The 27,758-nt window shown below is 47.5% G+C and overlaps 2 protein-coding genes across 7 annotated transcripts in view; one reads left to right on the forward strand and one right to left on the reverse strand.

The window, feature by feature from the left end:
- Cpne1 (copine 1) overlaps window positions 1-18,985 on the forward strand; it is a 41,516-nt gene extending 22,531 nt beyond the window's left edge. For all 6 annotated transcript variants that reach the window (XM_057781384.1, XM_057781385.1, XM_057781382.1 and 3 more), the window contains 15 exons: window positions 11,466-11,594; window positions 11,691-11,870; window positions 11,990-12,064; window positions 12,141-12,212; window positions 12,317-12,397; window positions 12,552-12,641; window positions 12,745-12,831; window positions 12,927-13,013; window positions 13,116-13,175; window positions 13,269-13,402; window positions 13,502-13,556; window positions 14,670-14,721; window positions 16,293-16,426; window positions 16,559-16,795; window positions 16,945-18,985. In XM_057781384.1, coding sequence (XP_057637367.1) covers window positions 11,466-11,594; window positions 11,691-11,870; window positions 11,990-12,064; window positions 12,141-12,212; window positions 12,317-12,397; window positions 12,552-12,641; window positions 12,745-12,831; window positions 12,927-13,013; window positions 13,116-13,175; window positions 13,269-13,402; window positions 13,502-13,556; window positions 14,670-14,721; window positions 16,293-16,426; window positions 16,559-16,795; window positions 16,945-17,070 — 1,599 coding nt within the window. In that variant the 3' untranslated portion in view covers window positions 17,071-18,985. The remainder of the gene's footprint in view (window positions 1-11,465; window positions 11,595-11,690; window positions 11,871-11,989; window positions 12,065-12,140; window positions 12,213-12,316; window positions 12,398-12,551; window positions 12,642-12,744; window positions 12,832-12,926; window positions 13,014-13,115; window positions 13,176-13,268; window positions 13,403-13,501; window positions 13,557-14,669; window positions 14,722-16,292; window positions 16,427-16,558; window positions 16,796-16,944) is intronic.
- Window positions 18,986-20,823: 1,838 nt separating this feature from the next.
- Spag4 (sperm associated antigen 4) lies at window positions 20,824-26,429 on the reverse strand. The gene is made up of 13 exons (XM_057781389.1): window positions 25,998-26,429; window positions 25,484-25,567; window positions 25,127-25,193; window positions 24,945-25,006; window positions 24,693-24,736; window positions 24,449-24,474; window positions 24,221-24,329; window positions 23,938-24,013; window positions 23,719-23,834; window positions 23,175-23,342; window positions 22,174-22,263; window positions 21,830-22,069; window positions 20,824-20,950 (listed from the first exon to the last, which is right to left on the reverse strand). Exons 1-12 carry the CDS (start codon window positions 26,305-26,307, stop codon window positions 21,914-21,916), a joined length of 1,308 nt encoding a protein of 435 aa, XP_057637372.1. The 5' UTR covers window positions 26,308-26,429; the 3' UTR covers window positions 20,824-20,950; window positions 21,830-21,913.
- Between the last annotated feature and the right edge of the window lie 1,329 nt (window positions 26,430-27,758).

Consider the following 27,758-nt stretch of genomic DNA (forward strand, 5'->3'; position numbering starts at 1 on the left):
AAACAGTCCAGCCCCAGGTACAGGACAACACTTCACAAGCACTGAGGCAGTGTATTAGGGGAGAGAATCTCACTAATAGGTCTTTGATTTCTCTTGAGCTCCGGGACCTCCCTCCAAAGAAAGTCAGGACATAAAATTTAGCAGATGAGTTGTAGAGAAGTGGTGAATGACAAGGCTGATACTGCTCCCCATCAGACACCTACACTCTGACCGAGGGAACAATTTTTGAGTCTCCTTTCCTAATTTGAAAGGAGGAAAAACTAGTACAGAGGCATAGCAACAACTTAACTCACCCCACGAGTTGCCTTGATGTTTCAATCCCGCCACCACCAGTTTTTCTTTTCCTACTCACATAGTAAATCATCTGGAAGCCAGGTGATGGGTCTCAGTAGAATGTAGTTTCCTGACAAGTAGGGAGTGTTTACTTTGAACTTTTGATTGCTAAGGATGGTTATATGTGACCATACCAACAGTAACCACATTGTGCTGCTACATACTAGCTGTTAAATGGTTCACACTTAAGAAAGGCTAGTCATTACATATGCTTCTAATCCCAGCACTCTGGATCAGCCTGGTTTACATAGTGACTTCAAGCCAGGTAGGGCTACACAGTGAGACCTCATCTCAAGGGAGAAAAGAAAAAAATACAGTCTTGCTGCTTGAACAGTCTTCTACATAACAAATCATTTGGCTACTGATTGCCTAATGTCTTGCTCCTTTCTGAATTAGACCTCTCCCTTTTTCCACAATGTTAGGTTGCAAATGGGGCCAGGTGGCTGACACATCATGTTATTCCCTTCAGCCTTATGATCTGTGGGACCATCAATGCCTCTTGGCTATAAACTTGCTCAGGTGGCTATTTACTACAGTAGATTCCTCTTTGTTCCTTTGATGGGGGAACTCAACTTCATACACTTAGATTTCCATGTAGCTATAGCTTGACCATATGTCGTCCTAACACATTTTTGGGCAGTTGTGTGCTGAACACAACAGGTCTTAATGGTGAGAAGGCAAACGGAAAAATGCCTGTTTCTTAAGAGATTAGATTCTTAAATTCATACATAAAAGTGCTTAGTTGTATTTGGAACTGAATGTACCACAGGAACTGTGTAAAGGCTTTCCTGGCCAGTCCATAAAGATGGTCAGACAGTTAACACAAGTGAAACTAATTCATGGTTATACTATAGCTTCCCCATTGGAAATTCTAGTTTTCCAGACAGGCGTTTTATAGAAGAATCCTTAAGAACCTCCATATATTCCACCCAAGTGAATTGCTCCAGTGAGGAGTATGGAAACATGCTCTACCTTGGTTTGCTGTGCTGCTCAACTTGTATGCACACTGGTGAGGCAGTGGTTTTTGGCAGTACCCTTGTGATTCTCAGAGATGGTCAGGGATTACCTCACAACACCCCATGTATAACAGGCATTGAATATGTTGTAGCATGGTAGGATGGAGACAGAAATGACTACCGTTGAAGGTAGCTGCTGCAAGTCTCCTTTCTGAGGTGAATTTTACCACACATGTTTGTTTGTCTTAGTATTTGCATTTGCTGTTTCAAATTCACCCTTTGAGATCCTGTGAATGTGGGGTCCAGCAATTCCCCTGTTCCTGTTCCAGTAATAAGGAGATTGTGGTGGATGTCCTTTGCCCCTATGTATAAGGCTAGTTAATAAAGGCCATGGAGAAGAGGCCTTGGAGACACAATAGGAAGATTTTAGTGGTTATCTTGATCTAAGATTGGACTGAATTACAGGATGTGAATAGTGTTATAGAATGGGACAGAGGAATCCCCTTTGGTACCATCAGTTCTTGTGACCCATGGCAAATGTGTCCTTTGGCCTCTGTTTATAAAAGGGGATTTAGATTACCCTGTCCAGTTATAAGCGTCTATGGTTCTGTGAACCCAGCTACTCCATTTCTTTTGAAATCTAAGAGAAGATAAAAGCATGGAACTAAAGTGAGTTTGATTTAGCCTCTGTGTGACCCTTCCCTTTTCTGTGTGGTGGAAGCACCATGTTGTCATTTAAGTTGTGAGTGCCCCATGAACAAACAAGGAGCAGAAGTGGTGCTACACCAAGACCCAAAGTCACACTTACTCATTTGTGAGCACTAAAGGAGAAAATACATTGTAGGCATCCCACCAAATAAAGGACCCTTATTATTGGTCACTATGTCCCTAGAGGTGCCGTCACCACTCCCGTTTTATTTAATTAATTAATTTTTTTTTTTTTTTTTTTTTTTTTTTGAGACAGGGTTTCTCTGTAGCTTTGGAGCCTATCTGGAACTAGCTCTTGCAGACCAGGCTGGCCATGAACTCAGAGACCCGCCTGCCTCTGTCTCCCAAGTGCGTGGGCCACCACTCCCATTTTATAGATAGGGAAATCTACGCAAAGAAAAGGAGACTTAACTTGTCTGAGGCCCTACTGCTAGTTCTGTTTGGATAGAGGTTTTCAATTTACTTTGTAGCCCAAGCTGGCTATAAAATAATCTTCCTTAGTGTTGGGATTACAGGTATGAGCTTTGAACCTGTCTAACTATGGAATTTTCACGGATGCTCGATTACTTCATAGATAGCAAGTGTTGCCTGTTTCTCTTGGATCCGGGGGAGGGGGACTGAAGACGCTAAGCAGTATGATGTGCCCCACATCAGAAATGCTCTATAATTTTAATTCCCTAACTCCAAGTAAGCATGGAGAAACAAAAGCGCTACCTGCTAACTTGTCCTCAGGTACTGACCAGGCAGGTTTTTTGAAGTGGGCAGATGAAGTTTGGTATAGGATGTGTTCAGAGTCTCTGGGTGAAGAGGAACTCAATGCTAAGGTAGTTGAGTTTCTCCATATCCAGTTCTCTCAGCTAGGCCTTATATTTTTTTTTTCTGTGAATGGTCTGACACAGGTGAGATGTTTGGCTTTGGGGTAGTCTTCACCGGTTTTGCAGTTGGATGAGTGGCTTTCAGACTTTCTTGGTCATCCCAGTACAAGGTGGGAAACTGCTGGATTTTCCCACTTTGGTTTTCTGTGTGGCACATAGGTTTCTTAGAAATACATGCTTCAGAAGGGATCTCACTTTAAAATTTTAATTTATGAACACAGTTTTATTAGTCCTAAGTCACATATGACTCAAGAATGGCACTTTATAGTAAGGACTTGGACATGATGAGGCACACCATTAATAACAGCACACAGGAGACTGAGGCAAGAGGGATCTAGAATAATAGGCCAGCCTCCTCTACAGACTGTCTTAAAAAGAAATTATTTGGTTCAGTTTGTGACCTATGAGAAATGTCTTTGGAGCTGCTGATTTAAATTTGGAGAATCTGGAAATTAGAGTTGCAGGGGTAAGAAAACAGCTGCCTTCTCCATATCCCTTGAGGACATGAGAAGGGAAGAAAAGTGGTGGGTATAGTCTTGTTTGGTTGGTTCACGGGGAAGGGCTATTCAGCGGGTGGTGGTGCTTCGTTCGGGAGCCTCTGGAGGATTTCCTGATTGGCCTCCAAGACTCGATCCAGCGTCTGTGAGCTGCTCCATCTTGCCAAGGTAGGCAACAGGAGGTGTGAGCTGGACTGGGTAGTCTGAAGGAATGCTGCTGCCGCTCACACTGACCTGCTTGTAGCCGCTGCCACCTGTACCATGACCGTGGGTAGAAAAAGGAAGATAGGGATTGCAAGGTTGCCTGGTTAAGCTCTTGGGTTTGAAGAGGCTCATGTAACTCCTGAGCTTAAAGGACTGAGAAGTGAGTTTTAGCCATCTGGTGCTGAGTTAGTTACAGTAGAACCCAGGAAGAAAAAGTTTGTTCTTGGGTTTATGAAAAGCAGCTGGAGCCTGTTAATGCATGGAAAAGAACATCATTAAAAAAATAAGGGCACATGATTTTTGTATTTGTGAAGAGAATCCCTATCTCCAGTGGTATTCAGATAACTTGTCTCCCAAGGAAAAAACAGGAGAGTCTTAGGCATTTAGTCTTTTCTTAAACCTACCAGGGCCACCTGCTCACATAATTCTGGTCCACTACAGTGATGCCAGCTTCTCTTAAGTGTTTTGAGTTTCTGTTGTCTATAGGTTCGTGATGCCTAGCCAAGGTATACTAGCAGAATTTGTGACCTATAATTAAGCATTTGGGAGGTAGAGGCAGAAAGATATGGGCCAACTTTGGCTTTCTTGTAAGTTAGAGGCATTGTGGGGTATATCAGACCCTGCTGCAAAAAGTTTCACAGTAGGCAAGGAGGTGGAGAGCCATCGGAAGAATGCAGTTGCCCATAATTTTAGGTTAGATACAGCACCTCCAGAGAAGTTGAGTGCCGCTGTTGGGGAGCTTGGGAAAGGCAGCATGCATGAGTTAGGCTTGGAAGATGGTGGTGGCTAGCATGCTGATAATTCCAGCACAGGTTGTAAGTACTGTATATTAGGAAACTTGCACATATTTAATCTTTAGAGCTAGTTCCTAACTCCCTTACAGCTGAGGAAGCTAAGGTTTGATCATTTTGCCCAAACTATATGGGTAGGACACCATCTGGTGCAATATTGTCTGATGGGTAGGAAGAGGTGAGAACAGTTTTTAGAGCCTACTCACTGTTGGGAGGTCCATACTTTTGTCTCCATCAGATTGGTAGTGAATATGAAAACGTTCTTTTCTCCCCCAGGAGAGAAGGGAGTTTTACTCTAATCCAGAAAGTTCTAGGCTAGGCACGAAAGCTCACACCTTTAATCCCAATCCTTGGGAGGAAAAGGCGGGAGGCTCTGCAAGTGTGAGGCCAGTCTGACCAATATAGCAGGTTACAGGCTAGTCAGGGCCACATGATGAGATCCTGTTTCAAAAAACAAAGTTCTGAGGAGGATTTAGGAGTCCAAATATTTGTGTTCTAATCCTCCCTAAACCACATGGCCACAGCCAAATCCTGCCTCTCCTCTGCCTGGGGTCACAGAATGTGTGTTAGATGGTCATGATGTTGCAAATATAGAAGTGAGAGAGTTTCATTTGTTTTGAGACACATTCTCTTTATGTGAGCTCAGGGTGGACTCAGACCTTCAGTCCTGGGCTGCAGACATGCACTGCTCGGAAAATGCATGTTTTAAGTGAGGACATAGAACTGTACAGGGCTTAGAAAGCTCTGAGGCCAACAGTGGGAGTAGAAAATAATAAAAAATAAAAAGGAATGAGACCCCCTAGTGACCATGAACAAGAGAAGGTGGGAGCTCTACCTTCTAGGTGTTCCCATCTGTAGCTCTGTACTAGTCCACTGGAAAGAGGAGAGCTGTCAGAGGGATCAGAAAACTCACCTCTCCTTTGATGGCTTTAACATTAGACAGGTGAATTTAAATAATTTCTGAAGGTCCTTGGCTTATCCTATATTGAGCAGGAATTCTTCTGTACCCAAAGATCTAGGAAGCATAAGCCAAACCTCTTAAATGATAAAATCTCTTATTTTCCTGTACCGAGTCACCTCACTGCAGTGTTTGAGGGGGTTGAAGCGAAAGCCTACTGTGTGAAGCATGAGTCTGGATAAAGTATGTCGCTGTTGACAGGGCACGGTGGCAAGGCTGTAATCCCAGCACGCTGAAGCCAGAGGCAGGAAGGTAGTGAATTTAAGGCCAACCTAACCCATCTGAAAAGATGCTGTCTCAAAACAAGTTCTGTGTAGCTGTTTAGGAATAATAAACTATGGTCAAATGCACCGGGAATTTTGACCACAGATTCCCAAACAGACTTAGAAGACTTGAGAAATTGACAACCCCATCAATTACAGATAATTTAAAGGAAATTTGGCTTTTCCTGTAATCCCAGTACTTGAGATGAAGAATTGACAGTTGAGGCCAGTAAGGGCCACATAAGTCATGTTGGGTGGAGGCTGGCGAAGCAGCTCAGAGGAAGAGTGCTACAAGTGTCGGGTGTACAAGGCTATGAATTTTTGTTTCTATATTCCTGAGATAGCCTCATGACCCAAAGTGACTGTAAGCTCCTAGTTTTCTGTCCTCTGCTCCCAGATGATGGGATGGTAGACATGATTCTCAGTGAAAACAGCAAATTCGTAAGTTTTTTTTTTTGTTGTTGTTTTCTACACAGCAATATTCCAATAAGAAAGAAAAGGGCATGTCTGTGAGAAGAAAAGAATAAAAATAGAAAATCTTGGTTGCACAGGAAGCCCTGACATTGAGATTGGAAGCAATGCCAACTTAGTAACATCACAGAGTTAAGCCCCATATGCTCCTTTGCACATGGTGGGTCCTCGGTAACAAGGCTGGAATTAAGTGCAGACCCTTTGTAGCCCAAGTGACCCTCTTTTCCTGGAGTTGCATGGTTTTTCAATGCCCACTTCTCCCCAGGGAGGAAGAAGGACAGCAAAGATTAGGTTTTGGTTTTGCCTCTTCTCTTTTCTTTTTCATTTGTTCGCCAAGGCAGGGTTTCTCTGTGTAGCTCTCACTGTCCTGGAATTCACTCTGTAGACCAGGCTGGCCTCGAACTCACATAATCCACCTGCCTCTGCCAACACTCAGCAGTGCTGGCATTAAAGACGTGTGCCATGACCTTCGGCAGTTTTTGCCTATTTTAAAACTAATGAATAAAATCAATATATTTTATCCTTCAGATTTATCCAGATTTCAGTTATTAATAATCTGTTTTGTGCTGATTGGTTTTCTATAAACATAACTATCCATCCTCATATTGATGCTAGGAATGTTTCAGGTTTTAGGTTATAATAAGCAGAGCTGCTCTGAGCATTTTTAATCAAGCTTTGGAACAATGCTTTATTTCTTCTGGGTTAGAACCTGCCAGTGGACTGGCACTTGGACAGGTGTATATCTGACTTTCTGACAAACTTGCCAGGCTGTTTCCCAGCGTGGCACATTCAATACTTTCACCATCTCCAAGAATCTTACATCCTTTGCCAACGTTTAGCCTTGTTGGTCTTATATTTAGCCACTGATGGGTTTGTAACTATCCCATTGTAGGTTTTTTGGTTTTTGTTTGGGTTTGGTTTTTTTGAGACATGGTTTCTCTGTGTAGCTCTGGCTGTCTTAGAACTAGCTCTGTAGACCAGGCTGGCCTCGAACTCACAGAGATCCTGCCTGCCTCTGCTTCTGCCTCCCAAGTGCTGGGATAAAGGCTTGTGCCATCACTGTCTGGCCCCATTGTTTTATTTTGCATTTCTCTAGTCATTTACAGTGTGTATCATTTCATAAGCTTATTTATGTTTTATAAAACATCTTCAGATCTTTTGCCTATTTATTTAAATTGGTTTTCATTAAAGTAGAATTGTAGGAGCCGTGTATTGAAATTTTGTCTTATGGTTTGGTTTTTGTTTTAGTTTATTTTTAGTGTTGGAGGTTGAAACCAGAGAGGTGTGTACACTAGGCAAAACTCTGAGCTCATCACTAGGCAACATCTTAGCCCTCCATGCTAAAATTTTACAATTCAGTTATTAAAAGCAGGAAAGGGAAGGTTTATTGCTGTACATTAATTCAAATGAAAGGGACCTGAAGTTATGAGTTCCCATTAGTTCATCAGATAGCCAAGCAGCAGCTTGATGCATTGAGCACTAGTTCGGGGCATATAGAGATAATGCTTTGTGATAGTTTGGAGGCGCCCACAATTAAATGGAAAGGGGAGCAAAAGACAGTTTTCCTGCTGTTGTTTGAGCAATAGTGCAGTTAGTGAATATTCGCTGAGTGTCTAGTACCAGTAGGTACCAGAGATACAGACAAAGTAGGCAGGGTTCCTGCTCCTACACAGCTTGCTGTCCAGGGTAGAAACATGGCACAAAGGCCCTGAACTGGAGAATAGAAAGGGCAGCCCTGTAGGAACACCCTTGGGTGGCTAGATGCCTATTTACACATGGATTAAATCCCTGTGGGTCAGGGACCAAGCTCAGGTATGATGGCAAGCACCGTCACCCACTAAGCCATCTTGCCAGCCATGAATGTTGGTGGTTTGTACATGTGTTTGCAGTGCCTGTGGAGGCCAGAAGAGAGCGTTGGAGTCCTTGAAGCAGGTGTCACAGGTGTCTGTGAACTGCCTGTGTGAACAGTGTAGGTCCTGGGACCTGAACTCTGGCCCTCTGTAAACACAAAGGTCTCTTAACCAGTGAGCCATCTCTCTTGTTCTCAAACTTAGGGTTTTTATATTAAATGATTTTATGTTGAATGTATTGGGAAGCTATCTCAGAGAAATGGCACTGTCTTGTTTTTATTTAGCTAATAAACACAAGTGGCTGTGTGGTTGCAGAAAGGCTGATAAGGAAACCACTACACTTAGCCAAAGATGATGACATTCTATAGGGCTAGAGTTCCTAAGGGCAATCACGTCAGACCAGAGCTGTGGATGAGATGTTCATTAGGATATTAGGTTCTGTCTGTCCTAAAGGTGGGCCTGAGGGAAGTGGCTAAGAAAGCTAGAGAGTGCAGGGTTGACTCTACCGCACCACTTCTCAATCCTATAACAGCTCTCCCTCAGGAGTAGGACAAAATAGTTGCTAGAGAGTTTGGTGTTGAATCTAACGGTCATTGGCAGTTACACAGGGTTTGTTGTTGACTGCAGAAATTGGCTAAGTGAGGCAGAACCAAGGAGGAGACACCTGTGAGGGTAAGAAATATGATGGCTTGAAGTTCTTGAGCTGGAATAAAAGTATTGGGCTTAGAATTAGTGATACTCAAGGTGTGTTGGGGTTGGGTGTGAAGCTAATAAGCACCTTCAAATGTTTAACATCAAGAACTATACAGAAGTGTATAGGTTATAATAACCCAGGCATAGAGACACATGCCTATAATCCAAGCACTTACAAGGGAAAATAGGAGGATCTAGAATTTAAGGTCATTCTCATCTGCAAAGTCCATTGGAGGCCAGCCTGGGTTACATGAGACCCTGTCTCAACATATAAAGGGGGAGGGGAGAGTGTACATACTTCTGTTTGCCTGTGTATATTACTGTGTGCAAGTATTCTGATCTATTGAATATACACTTCCTTGAGGAACATATGTTTCAAAGTGGGCTATACTCTTGCTGACTTGATAATCTAGTGCTTTCTGTTGATGCAGACAGACAGTTCTATTTGGTTGAGCCGCCGTTGAGCATTCCTGTGTGTTTGGTAGTGTGCCTGGCACCACCTGGCTGATGCGCCTTTGCATTACCTTGAGTTTTGGGGGTCTCTGTGGTGTTAACACAACAGTGAAATGAATAACGAACACTGCTTCTGAGAACCTGAGGTGGCAGACAAGGAATTCAGATTACTGTGTGGCACAAAGCTGTGGTCTGTTGAACCCCAAAGGGAACTATCAGGAAAACTGGAAGTCTGCAGCCTCTTGTAGTAGCAACCTTAAAACGCCGGACCTGCCATTGCGGCTACCAGCTGCTTTCAGACCTTAATCTCTCACAGCCAGCTGGAATGTGGAACCTGGGGAAGTGGGAGGCCTACTGGGTGGGAGTGAGAGCACACACACTTGGCTTAGTTCGCTACAGACTTTTGGATGAAGAGTAGTGGGATTTTCATCATTCATTTGAGCTCAAGTGCTGTGTGTGACTAAAAATAACCACTGTGGATATTCTGGTGGGAGACTAGAGCTGGAGATGTAGCTCAGCAGCGGCTGACTGCCTGGCCTGCACAAGGGCCTAGGCAGTTCCCATACCATAAAACAACCAACTGAAGACTTAGGGACCAGCGTGAGATGATGCAGGTTGGGAAGAGGGGTGTCTGAGGCTGGAGACAGCGAGGAAGTACTGCTAGGTAGGAAGCTGTGCTGCTGAGGCATATCCAGTGGGGAATCGTGTACAGCTGATCTAGACAGTGCGTGTTACCTGTGGATCATCATGGGCTGTAGGAGGGACCACACTGTAGTCGCTCTGGCGATCCATGCAAGGTGGTGATGGTTGTCATGGAGGAATAGGTGGACTGGAGAGGTTTGGGGCTGCTTGAATTTGGAGACAAGAGGCCAGTCTGAGACTTGGTTCTGGAAATGGCCTTTTGGATTTCATGCAACAAGCATATCTAGGTGCTTAGGATAGAGCAGTACACAAACAGATAAGTTTTCCTTCAAACAGTTTACGTTTTAGTGCTAGAGACTGCTCATATAACTAAAATATGTCTAGTAAGGTGGGTACTAGTGTGACATTAGTGATGGAGCCTGTGATGTGTCAGTGGTGGGAGGGCTGGAATTTAGAGTGGCAAGACTCCCTACGTCACAATTGTGATGGCAAGTAGGAACCCCACAGGAGAGGGAACAGTCATGTGGCTGATAAAATCGGAATCCGGTGGGCCTGAGGAAGGCAAAGGCCGGAACGAGCAGCACTGACAGCTCAGGTTAGATCGTCCATCAGACCAGTGTGCAGCTTGTGTGTGTTCTACGAATGGTGCTTCAGAGTGTGGCATCAGGGAGGATTTTGTTGTTGACATTTTTATTTTAAATTATTGTGTATGTGTCTATGGACTAAATGTATGGGCCAGAGGCTGGAGTTGTGGGCAGGTGTGAGCCACCCAACATGGGTGCTGGGAATTGAACTCAGGTCCTCTACAAGAGCAAAGTATTCTCTTAACTGCTGAGGCACTTCTCAAGCCCTTTTGTTTGCTTTTGAATCAGGATCTCATTTAACCCAGGATGGCTTCCTACTCACTGTGTAGCTCAGCGTGACCTGGAACTCTTGTTTCTTTTGTTTGGTCTCCCGGAGATAGAATCACAGTGTGAGCCATAACTTCGCATTTTTTGTCTGTTTGAGTTTTGAGACAGGGTTTCACTTTGTAGCCATGGGTAGCCTGGAACTCTATGCTTTCTGAGGTGGCCCTTGGACTTAGAGCAGTCCTTCTTCTACTTCCTGGGTGCTGTGATGACAGGCTGTGCTGCCATTCCTTACGTGGCTGTTTTGCCCAGATAAATTTGGTTGCTATATTAATAGCCTTCTGGGGTGGAGATGGGAAGCGGAAGTAGGGGATGGCACAGGTTAAGAGACCAGCTGAAGAGACCATTGCTATTTCTGGGCAACATAAATAGTGGTTTAGACTGGACCGTGACATGGAAATGGTGAGGAGTAGACGTGAGCAGCTGCTTTGAGATTAGAAGTCAGTGGAGGGGATGGGTCCCAACTCACAAGGTGCAGGCCCCAGAGTTGGAGCGGATCATTATCTGCAGAGGGATTTGGGGAGCAGTGTCTAGGTAATGACCCCACTGGAGGCTGTTGGGATTGAAATGTGGCCTAATTCTGACCTCAGGTCAGGCGCTAAGACCACAGTGGGATTGATTATGCTCTGCATATCATAGGCTCCGAGTTCCAGGTCTGCACAGCTTTGTTGACTTTTATTCTAAAGCCACTTAGAATAAGGGTTAATTTGGAGCCAGAGTTTATGTTCCGTGCTGTTGAACTCACTTAGGGTTCAGGGGTGTTGAGGCTGCCTGTGTGAAACCTGAGGTTTTCTCAGGTTGGGAATTAGAGTCAGTGAAAGATGGAAGAGGCCCTGATGTTTGACCCAGCTCTTTTCCCCCAGATGGCCCACTGTGTGACCGTGGTTCAGCTGTCCATTTCCTGTGACCATCTCATTGACAAGGACATCGGCTCCAAATCTGACCCACTCTGTGTCCTTTCACAGGATGTGGGAGGGGGCACCTGGGCTGAGGTGAGATGGACTTAAAGGTTAAGGTCATTGAGGGAGGGCAGGAGTATGTTTGGGGTAACAGGTTTGTAACTGATGCTTAGTGGCCTCTTCTTACAGCTTTGCCGGACTGAGCGGGTCCGGAACTGCTCAAGCCCTGTGTTCTCCAAGACTCTGCAGATTGAGTACCACTTTGAGACTGTCCAAAAGCTACGCTTTGGAATCTATGACATTGACAACAAGACACCAGAGCTGGGGGACGATGACTTCCTAGGGGGAGCTGAGTGTTCCCTAGGTCAGGTACGTAGGCAGGGCCAGGGACTGAGTGTGCTATGAGACCTCGGAGCCTGGGTGTGCCAGCCATGCAGGACCAAACCCTGTCTAAGGTGCTGAAGCCTCTCTCACTTCATTTTTCCCAGATTGTGTCCAGTCAGACTCTGACTCTCCCCTTGATGTTGAAGCCGGGGAAGCCTGCCGGGCGGGGAACCATTACAGTAAGGAATGAACCCTGGATGGGGAGCAGCTTATGGAATGAATAATTCATGAGGTGATAAAGTCCTCCCTACCTAGGTTTCAGCCCAGGAGTTAAAGGACAGCCGTGTAGTAACCATGGAGGTGGAAGCTAGGAACCTGGATAAGAAGGTGTGTCTGGAAAGAGGACCCGGGGATCCAAGAATTAAGGGGCTGAGGGCTGACACTGGCTGTCTTCCTGAGTCCTATAACTGGGGTCTCTTTGGCATCGGCAGGACTTCCTAGGAAAATCTGATCCATTCTTGGAGTTCTTCCGCCAAGGTGATGGAAAGTGGCACCTGGCATACAGATCTGAGGTGTGACTCCTGGTATCGGTTGGGCTGGCATAGGAGAGGATCTCCAGGGGTTGTGATTAGCAGGTTTGGGAGCCGAGGGAGAAAGACTTTTGATGGGTAGGAGAGGTGGGAGATCTTCATGGGCCAGGCCAGAGCTCATTACCCTCTACCCCAGGTAATCAAGAACAACCTGAACCCGACATGGAAGCGCTTCTCAGTTCCTCTTCAGCATTTCTGTGGTGGGGACCCCGACACACCCATCCAGGTGAGGAGTTTACCTTAATAGACGGATCAGAGGAACAGATCCTGGGAAGGGACTTCTTGCTTGCCCTGTGTCTCTTTTATATACAGATCCCCTTCTTCCCCAGGTACGCTGCTCAGACTATGACAGTGACGGGTCACATGATCTCATTGGTACCTTCCACACCACCTTGGCCCAACTTCAAGCAGTCCCGGTAAGTGTGCCTAGAAGGCCACTGCCCAGAGGAAAGTCTGGAGAGTTCAGCTGATGATGCTGTGGCGATTTCCTGCTCTCCCCTCCCCCCCCCAGGCTGAATTTGAATGTATCCACCCTGAGAAGCAGCAGAAAAAGAAAAGCTACAAGAACTCTGGAATTGTCTATGTCAAGACTTGTCGGGTAAGATGATAGACTATGTGACCCAGGCTCTTGAGTTCTGAGCCTTGGACTCCATGAGGCTAGCCCCTATTAGCCACAGCTTAACCCTAGTTTCATCTGCAGGTAGAAACAGAGTATTCCTTCCTGGATTATGTGATGGGAGGCTGCCAAATCAACTTTACTGTAAGTAAAGTTTGCATCCTAGGGGCAGGTGAATAGGCCTTAGGCTAAAGTAGGCTAAAGTAACCTTTGCCTCCATTCTTGCTTTCTTTCCAGGTGGGCGTGGACTTCACTGGCTCCAACGGAGACCCTTCCTCACCTGACTCCCTGCACTATCTGAGCCCGTCAGGAGTCAATGAGTACCTGACAGCACTGTGGAGTGTGGGCAGTGTGGTTCAAGACTACGACTCGTGAGTTTCGGTTCTGGCCCCTCCCATGCGCTTTACACATTTCAGCCTCTAGACTCAAGACCCCTCGCTGCTGCTTTTCTAATTCCCTGTCCTCCACAGAGACAAGCTGTTTCCAGCATTTGGATTTGGGGCCCAGGTACCCCCTAACTGGCAGGTAAGCCCTCTTCTTCCTTTTCTCTATTGTTTTTTATATCAAGATCCTAACTCCAGAGTCTGTGGTAAATTTATTTATTGCTTGGTATCTAGCTTAAGGAGAGATCCAGGGGTTTATTCTTGCAGGCAGGTTATACAGCAAGCGCAGGGCCAGATTGCTTCTGTGGGATTCCTGCCATAGATATGAATGCCCTTGTTTGGATTTTATAGTTTTGGGGCTTGAACCATGGGCCTTAAACATGCTAAACATGCACTCTATTGCACTTGGATCGCTCAAGAGTGTGCTATTTCTTGGTATAGAAGGGGCTGGGGGTACCCGGAGAGATGGCTCAGCTGTTGAATACTTGTTCTTCCAGAGGACCAAAGTTCAGTTCCTAACACCCGCATAAGATGGTTAGCTACCTGTAACTCAGCTTCAAAGGACACCCAGTTGCATTCTTCTGATGGCTTTGGGCATACACACACACAAACATAAATATAAACAAAAAATAAAATATTAGCTGGACATGGTAGTGTAGACCTTTAGTCCCAGGGCTCAGGAGGCAGAGGCAGGCCAATCTCTGTGAGTTCAAGGCCAGCCTGGTCTTCATAGTGAGTTCCAGAATACCCAGAGATACACAGTGAAACCCTGTCTCCAGACAAAAACAAATAACATCTTTGCTGGGTGTTGTGACTCATCTTTTATCTCAGCATTTGGGAGGCAGGTGGCTCGGGGTTCAAGACCAGCCTGGTCTACATAGGCCCTGTCAGGGGCTAAAACATGTTGTGCGTCAGGGGGTGGGGTGATGACACTCAGGTTGCTAAAATGTAGGGGAAGGTAGAAAAAGTCTCATTTTTTTCTTTTCATTTATCTTATTTTATTTTTTTTTGGTGTGTGTTTTTTCAAGTTGATCTAAGTATATAGAGATCCTGGCACTCCTCTGTGCTGGGATTAAAAGTGTACACTCTTATACTCAGCCTTTTTTGTTTTTCTCTTTTTCTGAAATAGGTCTCACTGTATACTTCAGGCTGGTTTAAAATTGCAACCTTCTAGTCTTAGTCTTAATCTCCTGTGGGCTAATAGTGGAGGTTTGGAAGCCACACCTGGCTGAGTCATTTTCATTCTTGTCCTCAGGTCTCACATGAATTTGCCTTGAACTTCAATCCCAGTAATCCCTACTGTGCAGGTAATCCCCCATTCTCCAGTGTGAAGCAATCCCACACCTGAGGAGTGAGCTTCTGTGGGTAGAGAAGACTGGGAGACAGGAGTGGAGGTTAGAGCTGGCCCGGTGGAGTCAATTCACCGTATTACTGAGATGATTTGGGGCAAGTTCTTACCATTGTGTGTGCTTTGGTTTTAAAGTATAAGTAAAATTTTATGGGCCTACTGGCAAAGCTACTCGGGAGGCTGCGGCAAGAGAATCAAAAGTTCAAAGTCTGCCTGGGTAACTTGGTCTCAAATGAAAGCATGGAAAAGCCTGGGTGGGCTACCGTTGACCTGACTGTGCTCAGGATGCAGTCCAGAGCCTATGTGTACGAGTAAGCACTCTACCACTAGCCACATTCCTAGTTTAGGGAGATGTTTATGTGAACGTCCCAAGTTTTTTCATAAAGACCCAAAATCTGGGGCTGGAGAGATGGCTCAGCAGTTAAGAGCACTGACTGCTCTTCCAGAGGACCTGGGTTCAATTTCCAGCACCCCATGTCAGCTCACAGTTGTCTGTAACTCCAGTTCCAGGGGATCTGACATCCTCACATCAAAACACCAGTGCACATAAATAAATCTTTAAAAATGTATCTTAAAAAAAAGACCCAAGATTTGGGCCTTCCCGGCACTTCCACGAGAACACCTAGTTAATTTGAAAAATTTGACTTGACCTCATCTGATCATCTTATTTTTATTATTCTATTTTGTTTTTTTGAGACAGCGTTTCTCTGTAGCTTTGGAGCCTGTCCTGGAACTAGATCTTAGTAAGGACCAGGCTGGTCTCAAAGTCACAGAGATCCACCTGCCTCTGCCTCCCAAACTACTTCCCTCCCCCCCCCTTCTTGCGACAGTATCTCTCTGTACCCTGGCTGGGATGGCCTATAGCTGTGTAAGCTAGCCTCAAATTTTTGACCCAGGCCAGGCATTCTGGTTTACTCCTTTAACCCCAGCGTTTGGGAGGACAAGACAGGTGGATCTTGCCTTGTGGGGTCAGTTGTCCAACTCTATCTCTATGTAGTTCTGCAGATGAAGCTCAGGTCACTGGGCTTGCACACCAAGCTCCTTTACCTGCCGAGTGAGCTCTCTTGCTGGCTCTCTTGACACTCATAGCAATCCTCAGTTCCAAAGTACTAACACAACCAGGCTAAACTACTTCCCCAGTTCAGAAAATAACTTTGTTTTTTTTAAGTCAGTTTCTCTGTGTAGTCCTGACTGTCCTGGAACTCACCCTGTAGACCAGGCTGGACTCCAATTCAAGATTCACCTGCTTCTGCCTCCCTGGGGCTGGGTTCAAAGGTGTGCACCACCACCGCCCAGCTCAGAAAATAACTCTTATTTGGGGTGTTAATTAATTCAAAATATTCTATCAAGTCCTGTCTTCTTTGCCCTTTAGTTTCATTTGTTGGGTAGAGCTGTGTTATGGGTGGCAAGGATGAAATACTTCTAGGTTTCTACATCTTCTGGGCCTAGATGGGAAGATTTCAGGTCTAACTTAATCCTATGAGGTCGAAGGTCTACAACTTTATAGAATTTTCTGCTGTTCCTTTGTAGGCATCCAGGGTATTGTAGATGCCTACCGTCAAGCATTACCCCAAGTTCGTCTCTATGGCCCTACCAACTTTGCACCCATCATCAACCATGTGGCTGGGTTTGCAGCCCAGGCTGCGCAGCAGAGAACTGCCTCGGTAAGAGCGAGCTGTGGGTAGCTGTGGCACCAGGGCGGCCATGTGTGTAATGTGGGCATCTAGTCAGTGGGAATGTGTGCCTGGGAGGGCTTGGGAAAGAGAATTTGTCTCAGTCTATGAACTTGTCTCCAGCAATACTTCGTACTGTTGCTTTTGACTGATGGCGCTGTGACAGACGTGGAGGCCACATGTGAGGCTGTGGTGCAAGCCTCAAAGCTGCCCATGTCCGTGATCATTGTGGGCGTGGGCGGTGCTGACTTTGAGCTCATGGAACAACTGGATGCTGATGGTGGCCCTCTTCGTTCACGCCGTGGAGAAGTAGCTGCCCGTGACATAGTGCAGTTTGTGCCTTATCGACGGTTTCAGAATGTGAGTAGGGGAGGAGTTTGCAGGATGGTGGACGTGGGGTTGAGGCCCGGTACATAAAGCCTTTCCATCACAGTCTGGCAAGGTTGAATTCTGGGTAAGATGTGGACACTTACAGACTCTTGTTGACTTTGCCTTTCTTATCCTGACAGGCTTCACGGGAGACATTAGCACAGACTGTACTTGCAGAAGTGCCTACTCAGCTGGTTTCCTACTTCAGAGCCCAAGGTTGGGCCCCATTGAAGGCACCTCCAGCTCCAGCCAAGGGCCCTGCCTAGCCCCCCCAGGCATAGGTTGTTCCCTTGGAGAGTAGGCTATGGTCAGTCTATTTCAGCCTTTAGCTCACTCAGTCCTTTAGGCCGTGGACCAACCCTGCACATTTTTCCCGTATAGTTGATATGTTTATACTTGCTTCTGCTATTGCTGCTCTTGACCAACCTACCTGCCCTGGACCCATCTTATTCAGGAAAGACTTGTATAAAGATCACCCCTTTCTTGGGTTTACACACTGGTATAGACAGCCTTGTTTACTTTGACCCGAGTCTTTGTTGGCCTTGGCCTTGTTGAGTGAAAGTCTGATAACCCTATCCAAGCAAATTGGGTCTAATCACCCCAGAGACTAACTTTGAAAACAAAGTTGGTATATAAAGTAAGCATGTGGTTGTACCTTCCTCTGGGTGTAGCTGAGCTGGGAACATGGACAAGATGGAAGGTGTTAGAGGTGGCGAAGCTGAGAGAGTGAGGGCTACTAGACCTCCTGTGCTAGGTTTGTTCCCCTGTTCTTTGAGAACACTTGTGTAGCCCAGGCTGGCCTGCAGTTCACCATCTGCCTTAACCTCACGGACGCTGGAATGTGCTACTGTGTCTGGTTCATAGTCCTAATTTTTTTTGTTTTGCTTTTTTTTATTTTTTTTTGACTTAAGGTCTCATGTAGTTCAGACTGGCCTGGCTCTATATGTGTAGTCAGGGATGTCTTGAATTTCTGGTCCTCTTACCTCCATCTCCTGAGTGCTAGGATTATAAACATGCCCCACTATGTACAGCTTAGTAGCTTTTTTATACTAGAGATTTAACATATATATATTCATTTTGTAAAAACTTTATAGGAGGGACAAGTCTTAACCACATTGCCCAGGCTGACTTCAGACTCTTTGGACTCAAGAGATCCTCCTTCCCTAGCTAATGGAGTCAATGAAATTATGGTACACTTGGTGCCTGGTTTGGAAAAACAGATTTTCTTTTGTAGGGAGGAAGGGAACTTTTAAGTGCAGAATTAAAATTTCACCCAATCTGCCAGTCAGTCATGGTTGTGTACAACTTGAATCCCAGCACCCAGGAAACAGAAGTATTTTAAAATTTGTTTTCTAATCTGATAAAACATTGTTTAAAAACTGGGTGTGGTGGCACATACATTTAATCCCTGCACTCAGGAGGCAGAGGCAGGTGGATCTTTTGAGTTTGAGGTCAGCTTGTTCTACAGCAAGAGAGCAAGAGAAACCCTGTGTCCAAAAAAAAAAGGAAAAAAGGAAAAAAGGGTTTCAAATATCAATATCACATAAAAATAGTTGCCTGGGCAAGTGGTGCACACCTTTAACCTCAGCACTCACGAGGCAGTGGTACTCGATACTTTTTGAGTTGAGGCCAACCAACCTGGTCTACAAAGCTAGGAGGACTGTTACACAGAGAAACCCAGTCTCTGGGCAAGGGAGGAGGGGAGATAATGGGAACAATGATTGGTGTCATGGCTGTGATGCCAGCATTGGAGTCAAGGCAGGTGGACGGCTGCAGGTTTGATGTGGACTCACACTATACTAGGAGTTTCAGATCAGACAAAAGAACTTTAAAATATCACATATACTATTTGTATCTGGTTTGCATTTATTTTGGATGCCTTATCACAACTGCCTTGTCTCCTTTTCCAAGTCACCTTCTTCCCCAGATCTCACATTTTTAGTTTGAATTTATTTCCATATCTACATATGGCTAGGTGTCATTCCTACCTTGACTTTATTCTCAGTAGCCTCTTCTTGGGCTGTATGTGTCAGAGTCTTCATTCTGTTGTTCAAAGTATTTTCCCCTCAGTTGTTACTGTTTCATATTTTTATATTCAATATGAAAATTTTATTTTTATATATGCTAATCTGCTTTTAAAAATGTATCCGTTTATCAATAAATACTCCCTCAGTGGCTACATTTGTTTTGTTTTGTTTTTGGTGCTGGGAATTGTGCCTAGGGTCTAAGTCATGCTAGCGTTGGGCTCTACCACTTAGCTTATCTTTGAATATATTTTGGGAGCTGTAGAGTTAAGGACATCTTCCGCTACATAAGACCCTGTTTAAGCTGGGCAGCGGTGGGGCATACCTTTAATCCCGGCACTTGGGAAGCAGAGGCAGGTGGATCTCTGTAAGTTCTAGACCAGCCTGTCTACAAGAGCTAGTTCCAGGACAGGCTCCAAAGCTACAGAGAAACCCTGTCTCAAAAAAACAAAACAAAAACAAAAGACCCTGTTTAAAAAAACTAGAGAACCTTGTAAGATTGCTGATTGGATTAAGTGCTTGCTGCACAAGCCTAACAACCTGAATTCTATTTATAGGATCCATGTAAAGTGGAAGGAGAAAATTTACAAAGTTTTCCTCTGACCTCCATACTAGAGTGGTATGCACACTCAGCATACGTGTATGGAAAGTATGAACAGAAGCTTAATGACGTGGCTCATGTCTACAGTCCTAGCACTGGAGTGCCTGAGGCAGGAGTATTGCCTTGAACTTCATGAATTTTATGCCAACCTGGGCTACATAGTGAATTCTAGACCAGCCTTAGATTGAGAGGAAAATGTATGAAAAGTCTTAAGGATTTTGCTTCCTGTGGTTAAACTGTCCTCTGTGTATGTGTACTGAGAACTGAAACCAGGACCATGGGTCTTGCAGACTAGGCAAACTGATGCTCTGCTAGCTCTGTCAGTCCACCTGTCCCTGCCTCCCAGGAGCTGAGTTAAAGGTGTGCACTACTATGCCCAGTCTGGGTTTTTTGTTTTGTTTTTTCAACAGTCTATGTAGCACTGAATCAACTGGGCTCAAACTCATAGAAATCCCACTACTTTTGCCTCCTGAGTATCAAAATTAAAGGCCATGGCCAGCCCTTAGTTCTATCTGTAACCTTCATTTTAATTTGTTTCTAGTACATTTATTTTGTATGTTCCATGGTACACATGGATGTCAAAAGCCAACTGTGGGACTTGGCTAGCTATTATGGGTCTCAGAGACCAAATTCAGGTCCTAAGACTCGGTGGCAAGCCCCTTTCACCCACTTGAGTCATCTTAATGACCCTTAGTTTTTTTTTTTTTTTTTTTATTTCATTTAAAATTTTTGTGTGAAAGTGCTACAGCATGTGGAGGTCATAGGGTAACTTCGTGGGGTTTTCTTCCACCATGTGGGCCCCAGGGATTAAGTTCTGATTGCCAGGCATGGTGGGCTTCCCCTACTGAGACACCTCACCAGCCCTAACCTTAGCTTTTGTTGTTGAACTTTTGAGTGTTTTGCCTGCTTGAGTGTACATGTACCTAGTGCCTGAGAATGCTCTAAGAGGCACCACCTTCCCTAGAACTGGAGTTACATTAGGTTGCAAGCCACCGTGTGGTTGCTGGGAATCAAACTCAGGTTCTCTGGAAGGGGCAGCCAGTGCTCTTATCCACTGAGCCATCTGTCCAGCCCCCAAACCTTAGGTTTTCAGAAAACTTGGTGTGGGCACTTATGTCTTCCAATGACAAAATAATATCACCCTAATTTAAACAGGTGGGGAAGTGTTCTGTCTCACATGTCAGTAGGAAGGATCCCAACAGCCAAGATAAATAATGCTTCTCTTTGCTCATGCTAGTCTCTTTTCTCCACCCGTAGGAACTCTAATTATTTGACTGCCTGTTTGCACTTGCCACCACCCTGGCCAGTTCTTTTAGCCATTACAGTGAAGACTATTATGATGGAGGAGTTACTTTCATTTAATAAAGAAACTGCCTTGGCCCATTTATAGGCCAGCCCTTAGGTGGGTGGAGTAAACAGACAGAATGCTGGGAGAAAGAAGCCGAGTAAGGGAGTCGCCATGATTCTCCCTCTCCAGACAGACGCAGGTTAAGATCTTCCCTGGTAAGCCAGCTCATGGTGCTACATAGAATATTAGAAATGGGTTAGATCAATATGTAAGAGCTAGCCAATAAGAGGCTGGAACTAATGGGCCAGGCAGTGATTAAAAGAATACAGTTTCCGTGTAATTATTTCGGGGCATAAGGTAGCCATGCGGGCGGCTGGGTGCCGGGGACACAGCCCCGCCGTCTGTATTACAACACTATTAGATCTGATGAACATCACATGTCCTACACCTAAGGCCCTAGAAATGACCAGCTGCATGAAGGCTACCAAGTGTAGGTCAGCTTTGCTCAAAAGGTGTCCTAGAAATTTCCAGGTCTTAGCTTTCCACTGTTTGCCAGAGGCTGGAGAGATGGCTCAGAGGTTAAGAGCATCGCCTGCTCTTCCAAAGGTCCTGAGTTCAATTCCCAGCAACCACATGGTGGCTCAACCATCTGTAATGGGGTCTGGTGCCCTCTTCTGGCCTGCAGGCATACAGACAGAATATTGTATGCAAATAAATAAATATTAAAAAAAGAACCATCCATCCACTGTTTGCCAGAGGAGAGTTTCCCTCTAAATCTGTATGTAGCAAGAACTGAGGACATTTCCAGGAATAGGGGGTAGGGACTGAGCATAAGCATGGCTTCAGCTGCTAAGAGCTCTCCAGTTGAAGACGGATGCCTCATGAGGGAGGCCCCATTCTTGGGCTCCTTTTCCCCAGTATGAGTGGAGCGAGTTGCTGCCCGAGTTTCCGTCCCTGTATCGAGGATCAAGCTGCATTGTGTACAGTGTGGAATGTCCACAACCCTTTCTCTTGCACATGGTAGACACGGTAGGCATCACTACTATGCTGCTACTATGTGACTCTGGACTTGAGAAAAGGATGTGCTGAGGGCCGTGTTGTGCCATACTGACCTGCCACAGGCAACCAGAGCTTGCCTCCAAAGGTGACCTCCCAGCACTGATGCACAAATCTCAGTTCTCCAACCATCAGCATTTTTAATTGGGTCCCCCAGTGACCCCTGTGGCATTGTCTGCCCACTCTGAGATCCGCACACCGTGGGCACGGACTCGATATAAGCATGTGAAACGGGGATGGCCCCAGTTGCTTCGAATCTGAATCTTCACCTTGGGGAAGGCTGATGGAGGGTCATTCTGGGGAGACAAACGGATCATGCCAACAACTGCTCTCAAGACTGTCCTTCCCACCAATGTCCATTGCCCCATCTTAGCGCTCTCACCCCCAGAGAAAAACACACCTGTAGGTGGAAAGTTTGAATTTCAGATTTCTGCACATCAAAGGTGAATTTTCCCAAGAACACTTCCGTCTCATCATCAGCTTGGAGCCCCTGAAGGGGAAGAGTGTATGGGGGAACAGTGAGGTACAGAGGAAGCAGTGGACAGCTTTGTTCAGGGCCATCTACACATCCACAGCTACCTGTGCTCTGGTTCATGCTCTAACATAGCATGTGTAGTGTGGAATGTAACAGCCAGGATAGCCTAGCACCAGGGATGCTAAGGCAGGAGTGAGTTTAAGGTCAACCTAGGCTGCACAGAAGGCCTTGTCTTAAGCAAACCAACCAGGCTACTAGAAAGTTGTTAGCAGGGCAGGAAAGATGGCTCTTGCCAAGGACCCAGGTTGAGTTCCCAGCACCCACATGGCAGCTCACAGTTCTTAACTCCAGTTCAGAGAACCTACCAGTATCTTTTGACTTTCTGGGGCACTAGGCATGCATGTGATGCACATACTTACATACAGGCAAAACTACTCATACTTAAATCTTTTTTAAAAAGTAATGTGACTGAGCTTGTAATCGCTCCTTTTAGAGCACGACCATTCCACTTCAGATGGGAGGAAACAACAGTACTTCATAGGTTTTGCAGAAGCAATGAAATAATATATAGAGAGCTTAGCCGGGCGGTGGTGGCGCACGCCTTTAATCCCAGCACTTGGGAGGCAGAGACAGGCGGATCTCTGTGAGTTCGAGGCCAGCCTGGTCTACAAGAGCTAGTTCCAGGACAGGCTCCAAAACCACAGAGAAACCCTGTCTTGAAAAAGAAAAAAAAATAGAGAGCTTAGAAAGCCAAGCCTACTTACTTTCTGGATAGGGTGATGCTCATTACAGCCTGTAGCGGCCCGCATGCGTATGTCCAGTTTACACATGAGCAAACAATGACACGCACGCACTGGCAATAGTTCTCGCCACTGTCTAGGGTTTCCTAAGCAGACGCTCCACCTCCTGGTCCCCGCCCCACTCACAAAGACTGCAAAGTCCCGGGGTGCACTGCTGGCTCCTCCAGTGTGTGCCACGGTGGGTGGAGGATGCTGTAGGGTGATGTCGCTTAGCTGCACATGACCTGGCAGTCGGATCACCACCTGACCTTGGTCACCTTCAAAGGCCCAGCAGTTTCCAGGGAACACATCTGGCTGCAGGGGTTTAGACCATCAGAACTCATGACAAATTCAAGACCAGACAGCACTGGGAACTGGAGGGCAGCCCGAGCTGCAGAGCAAGGCCCGAGCCGCAGAGCAAGACCTCTCCTAGGGCTGCCGCCCAGCCCACAGCTCTGCCTTCTGCCCTGGTTCTTGCCTATCCACTTGAGGCAATGCTGAGTCCCCAGCACCTAGAGTTCTCTTTGGTTTAACGGCATCCTTGGCTTTGGCTTGGCAGGAACCTTCCCACACCATGCCAGCCCCTGCCTCCAGTGGGGCACCTTCTGAAGCCAAACTGACCTCAGTTCCAGTCCTCTCTCCCGGCTCTTGCCCATTGGCACCATCCCCAGCACCCTGGTTCCAGGCCCACCTCCAGTATGACTGAGGGTGGACGAGCATAGTTCCAGAAGCTCAAGCGATTCCAGAAGTAGGCAGTGTTGGTGTCTTCATAGTCACTGGATGTCTTCTCCAGGTCGATAGAGGCTCCTGGGTGGGCAGAAGTCACTTTTAGGGACTCCAAGGCTTTCTCATCAATGCGATTATCTAGGTTCCAGAGTCTGCTTCTTTCCACGTGTCTACTACGTCTTACCCACAGAGCTCAGTGCATAGTCGGGTTTCCGCACGAAGTCCTCATTCAGCCTCTGGAACACAAGCTTGGCCACTCTCTAAAGGCAGAGGGTGGAACAGGAGGGTTGCAGGCTAGTTTACAGTGGCCCTGCTTCTCGGTAACCCAATATTCAGAGATAGGACCTTAAGGGCCTTGGAAAAGAGTCCCCACAGTGGGTATCGGGGGTGAAGATTTGTCTCAGGACCCAGGATGTGCCAGTTCCAAAGTGCAGCCCTGTCCCCGAGTCCCCGTGGAGGGGACTCACCTCACTGTGGGCTGCGCGCACGCTGGACACCTCCTTGTGAAGATTATTCAGTTCCTTCTGCAGCTGCTGCAGCTGCTGGCTCTGGGAGTGCACGCGCTGGTGGTATTGGCTGGATTGGGGAGGCAGGTGCCATGTGTTAGCTACCCATCCCTGTGCACGCCTTTCTGAAGGCCCCCAAAGAGAGATTTGCAGAGCTGCCCAGCCCCCACCCCATCTGCCCTCTTTCACCTTAGAGTCAGCATCTCCTTAGGCTCCTGTTGAGGGAGAGATGAATAAGCAACCTTCTCCCAAGTCAGCAAGGTGTGGCTAGACTCCCAGAACCTCCCTTTTTGAGATTTACTACCTTTTCCCTCCCCTTCTGGGTTGGCCTCTGGGGATTGCACTCAGTGCTTCCTACACTGCCCCTCCCAGCAACCCAGTGATGCCCTCCCCACAACCTCCACTCCGCCTGGAGACAGTCTCTCCAACTCACATTCTCCAAAGTGGGGACCAGGTACAGGAGACCCCACCAGAATACTAGAAAAAGAGAACGGGGCATCCGCTGATATAAGGGAACCGGGAGGAAAGCAAGGGAGTTTGGGGCTGGGGCTGCAGAAGGACTGACAGTGAGAGACGAGACCAAGCGGGGGGGTCACTAGAGTGGGCCGAGGGGCACAGGGACATGTGTGCTGAATTTGGCTGCAAACCTGCAGAGCTGGGGTCCCAGGGAGTCGAAGCTCCTCACCTGCCAGAAAGATGCTCAGGAGCGACAAAGAACTGAACAGGAAGCGGATGGAGCAGACTTCCCTGAAGAACCAGGATGGAAGTATGAGGCCCTAACCCATCCTAGCCTCGACCCCAGGGTTCTAGCCTTGGTGGGACCCAGCCCTGCTGCCCTTCCCTGAGCCATCCCATTCTTCCTCTGACCTGTACACACTGACCAGCGCGTCTCCTGCCACTGATAACAATACGCTCAGCACCTGAAAGAGGAGGCCTGGGGACGGGGACAGGAGAAACCTCTCAGAGAGGGCAAGCCATGTGGGTGAGGTGGTGCAGGTTCAGAAAGGCTCGGGAAGGGCCAGGGGCAAGGTCCTGGGACTCAGGAGGTGAGGGTGGGCTGGGAAAACGAGCCGAGGCTGGACTCTTGGGCTCAGGCTTGGACAGAACTGGGGTTCCGAGTGCCAGGTCAGAGGGGATCGGGCTGGATTCTCGGACCCGGGCTCGGGAGGAGAACTGGGGTTCCGAGTGCCAGGTTCGAGAGAATGGGACTGTCCTGGCTCGTACTCAGGAAGCTCTTGGACATCCGCGTGGGAGGCATCTCCTGCCTCAGATCCAGGGCCGGGAGAAGGTTGAGCTGCTCCTCCAAGACTGCAGGAGATTCACCCGGTTCTGCGGGAGCCCAGGGCTTGGGCACCGCAGTCCCGCACTTCCCCTGGGGCCCGGGCGCAGGCTCCTGAACCTAGTGCTAAACAGCAGGGCAGCCTCTCTAACAGGCCTCGCTCCCGCCGCACCCCCATGCCTGAGTCTCGGTGCGGCGGGGCTCGGGTCCAAGCTGCCACTCGCGCCGGCGCTGCGGCGCCTCCTCAGCCAGGCCCAAACACGGGATCGCCTCCGCCCCCTCCCGGGACCGGCCGTGGCACCGTGCCCCGCCCCTCAGGGACTCGCATGGAGCGCGCCCCCTTTAGGGGCGAGATGGGAGCTGCACCCTAGTCCGCGCCGGGCCCCGCCCCGCTCCGCCCCGCCCCGCGAGCCCGCCCCGCCCTCTCGCCCCCCCCCCCCGGCTCGACCCCGCCCGCACCCGAGGCCCCGCCCCTCACGGTTGCCGCGCCACGGGCGGTCTGGCCATTGTGGCTCCGAGGCGCAGGCTTCGGCCGAGAGCTTCCTGCCCAGGTGTCTCCTCCGGGCACTCCTGGGCTTATGGCGGGCTCACCACAGCTCGAGCCCCGGGCTCTTCTGCCCTCGGGCTGCTCGAGCTCCGGCCCAGCGGACCGGCGCCCATTGCTGTCCCCCGAAGTCACGCTGTGGGAACTATTGCTGTTCTCGCTGAAGAAGTCGGATGCGGGATTGTGAGAGGATGCGGCCGAGCCTGAGCGGGGGCTCCGCCGCATCCTGCCCTGGGGCTTCCCAGGGGAAGCCGAAGTCTCCGCAGCCAGAGCCCTCGGTCCTCCCTCCGCTGCCGCGCCCCACGGGGTCAGATCCGGCCTGAGCCCCGAGTGGCGAGGCCGACTCTGCCCGCGGCTGCCGTCACAGAGGAGCCACGTCACAGAGCCGCGTGACGTCACTGGCAGCCAAGCGGACACCCGTTTTTTTTTTTTGTTTTTTTTGTTTTTTTTTTTTTATGGCTTCGTGTGTGGGACCGGAGGTTGATGTCTGCTATGTTACAGAGATCCTTCTGCCTCTGCCTCCTTAGTGCTGGGATTAAAGACGTGCTCCACTACCACCCGGCTGTACACTTTATTTTTGGGACAGGGTCTCTGTAGCTCTGGCTGGCCTGGAACCTGTTACATATACCAGAATGTCCGCAAACTCACAGAGATCCCACCCTCTTCTACCTTCTGAGTACTGGGATTAAAGGTGTGCACCATCACCAACCAGCTGGGCTGAAAACTCTTAGCTTGAACTGCAAACACAAAGTAGAGAACAAACTGGAAATGGTGCAAGTCTCTAAATTCCCAAAGCTCGACTTCAAGTGACATACTTCTTCTAACAAGACCACACCTCCTAAGCCTCCCCAAACAGTGCCATCAGCTCTGCACCCAATGTGTAAAGCTGAGGAATGGGGAGTATTTCTCATTCAAGCAACAATAAGCTATTGCTGGGGCCTGGTATAGGAGGTCCTTCTGTCTGTGTGTTGCTTTCATTAATGAATAAAGAAACTGCCTTGGCCTATTGATAGGGCAGAACTTAGGTAGGTGGGGAAGAGGGAACTGAATGCTGGGAGAAAGGAGGCAGAGTCAGACGCCATGGAGCTTCCAGAGATAGGACGCTGTGAACCTTGCTGCTAAGCCTCTGCCACATGGTGATACACAGATGAATATAAATGGGTTAAATTAATATGTAAGAGTTAGCCAATAAGAAGTTAGAGCTAACGGGCCAAGCAGTGATTTAATGAATACAGTTTCTGTGTGATGATTTCGGGAGTAAGTTAGCCGGGCGGCCGGGACCAACAAGGGGCTCTCTCCTCCCTGCAACAGTGGCCCTCGGTTGCCTCCCAGAACTTGAAGGTAAGAATCTATTGCTGCAAACACCATATGCTTTGGATGCAGAACTTGGAAGAATAGAGCTGTAACTTTTCCAGAAGGCTCCTCCTTAAGGCCTAGCTCTCATAGTATCACAGCTATTATATGGGGAGTATGCGATGTAACAATCAATCTATCTACTTTTACAGTGTATCCACTGTAAAGCCAATGAACCCGAACAATGACCAGCTGGTGAAATGTTCCCAGTAGTACAGTAGTGGCACTATTATCTCAAGGGTCACCAATAGCTATTCAATTGGACTGAAGACCCGCTCATTAGGAGGGAATTCATGCCGGGTATAAACGTGGCCAACTCTATG

The sequence above is a fragment of the Chionomys nivalis genome, chromosome 9 (assembly GCF_950005125.1).
Source record: "Chionomys nivalis chromosome 9, mChiNiv1.1, whole genome shotgun sequence".
NCBI lineage: Eukaryota > Metazoa > Chordata > Mammalia > Rodentia > Cricetidae > Chionomys > Chionomys nivalis.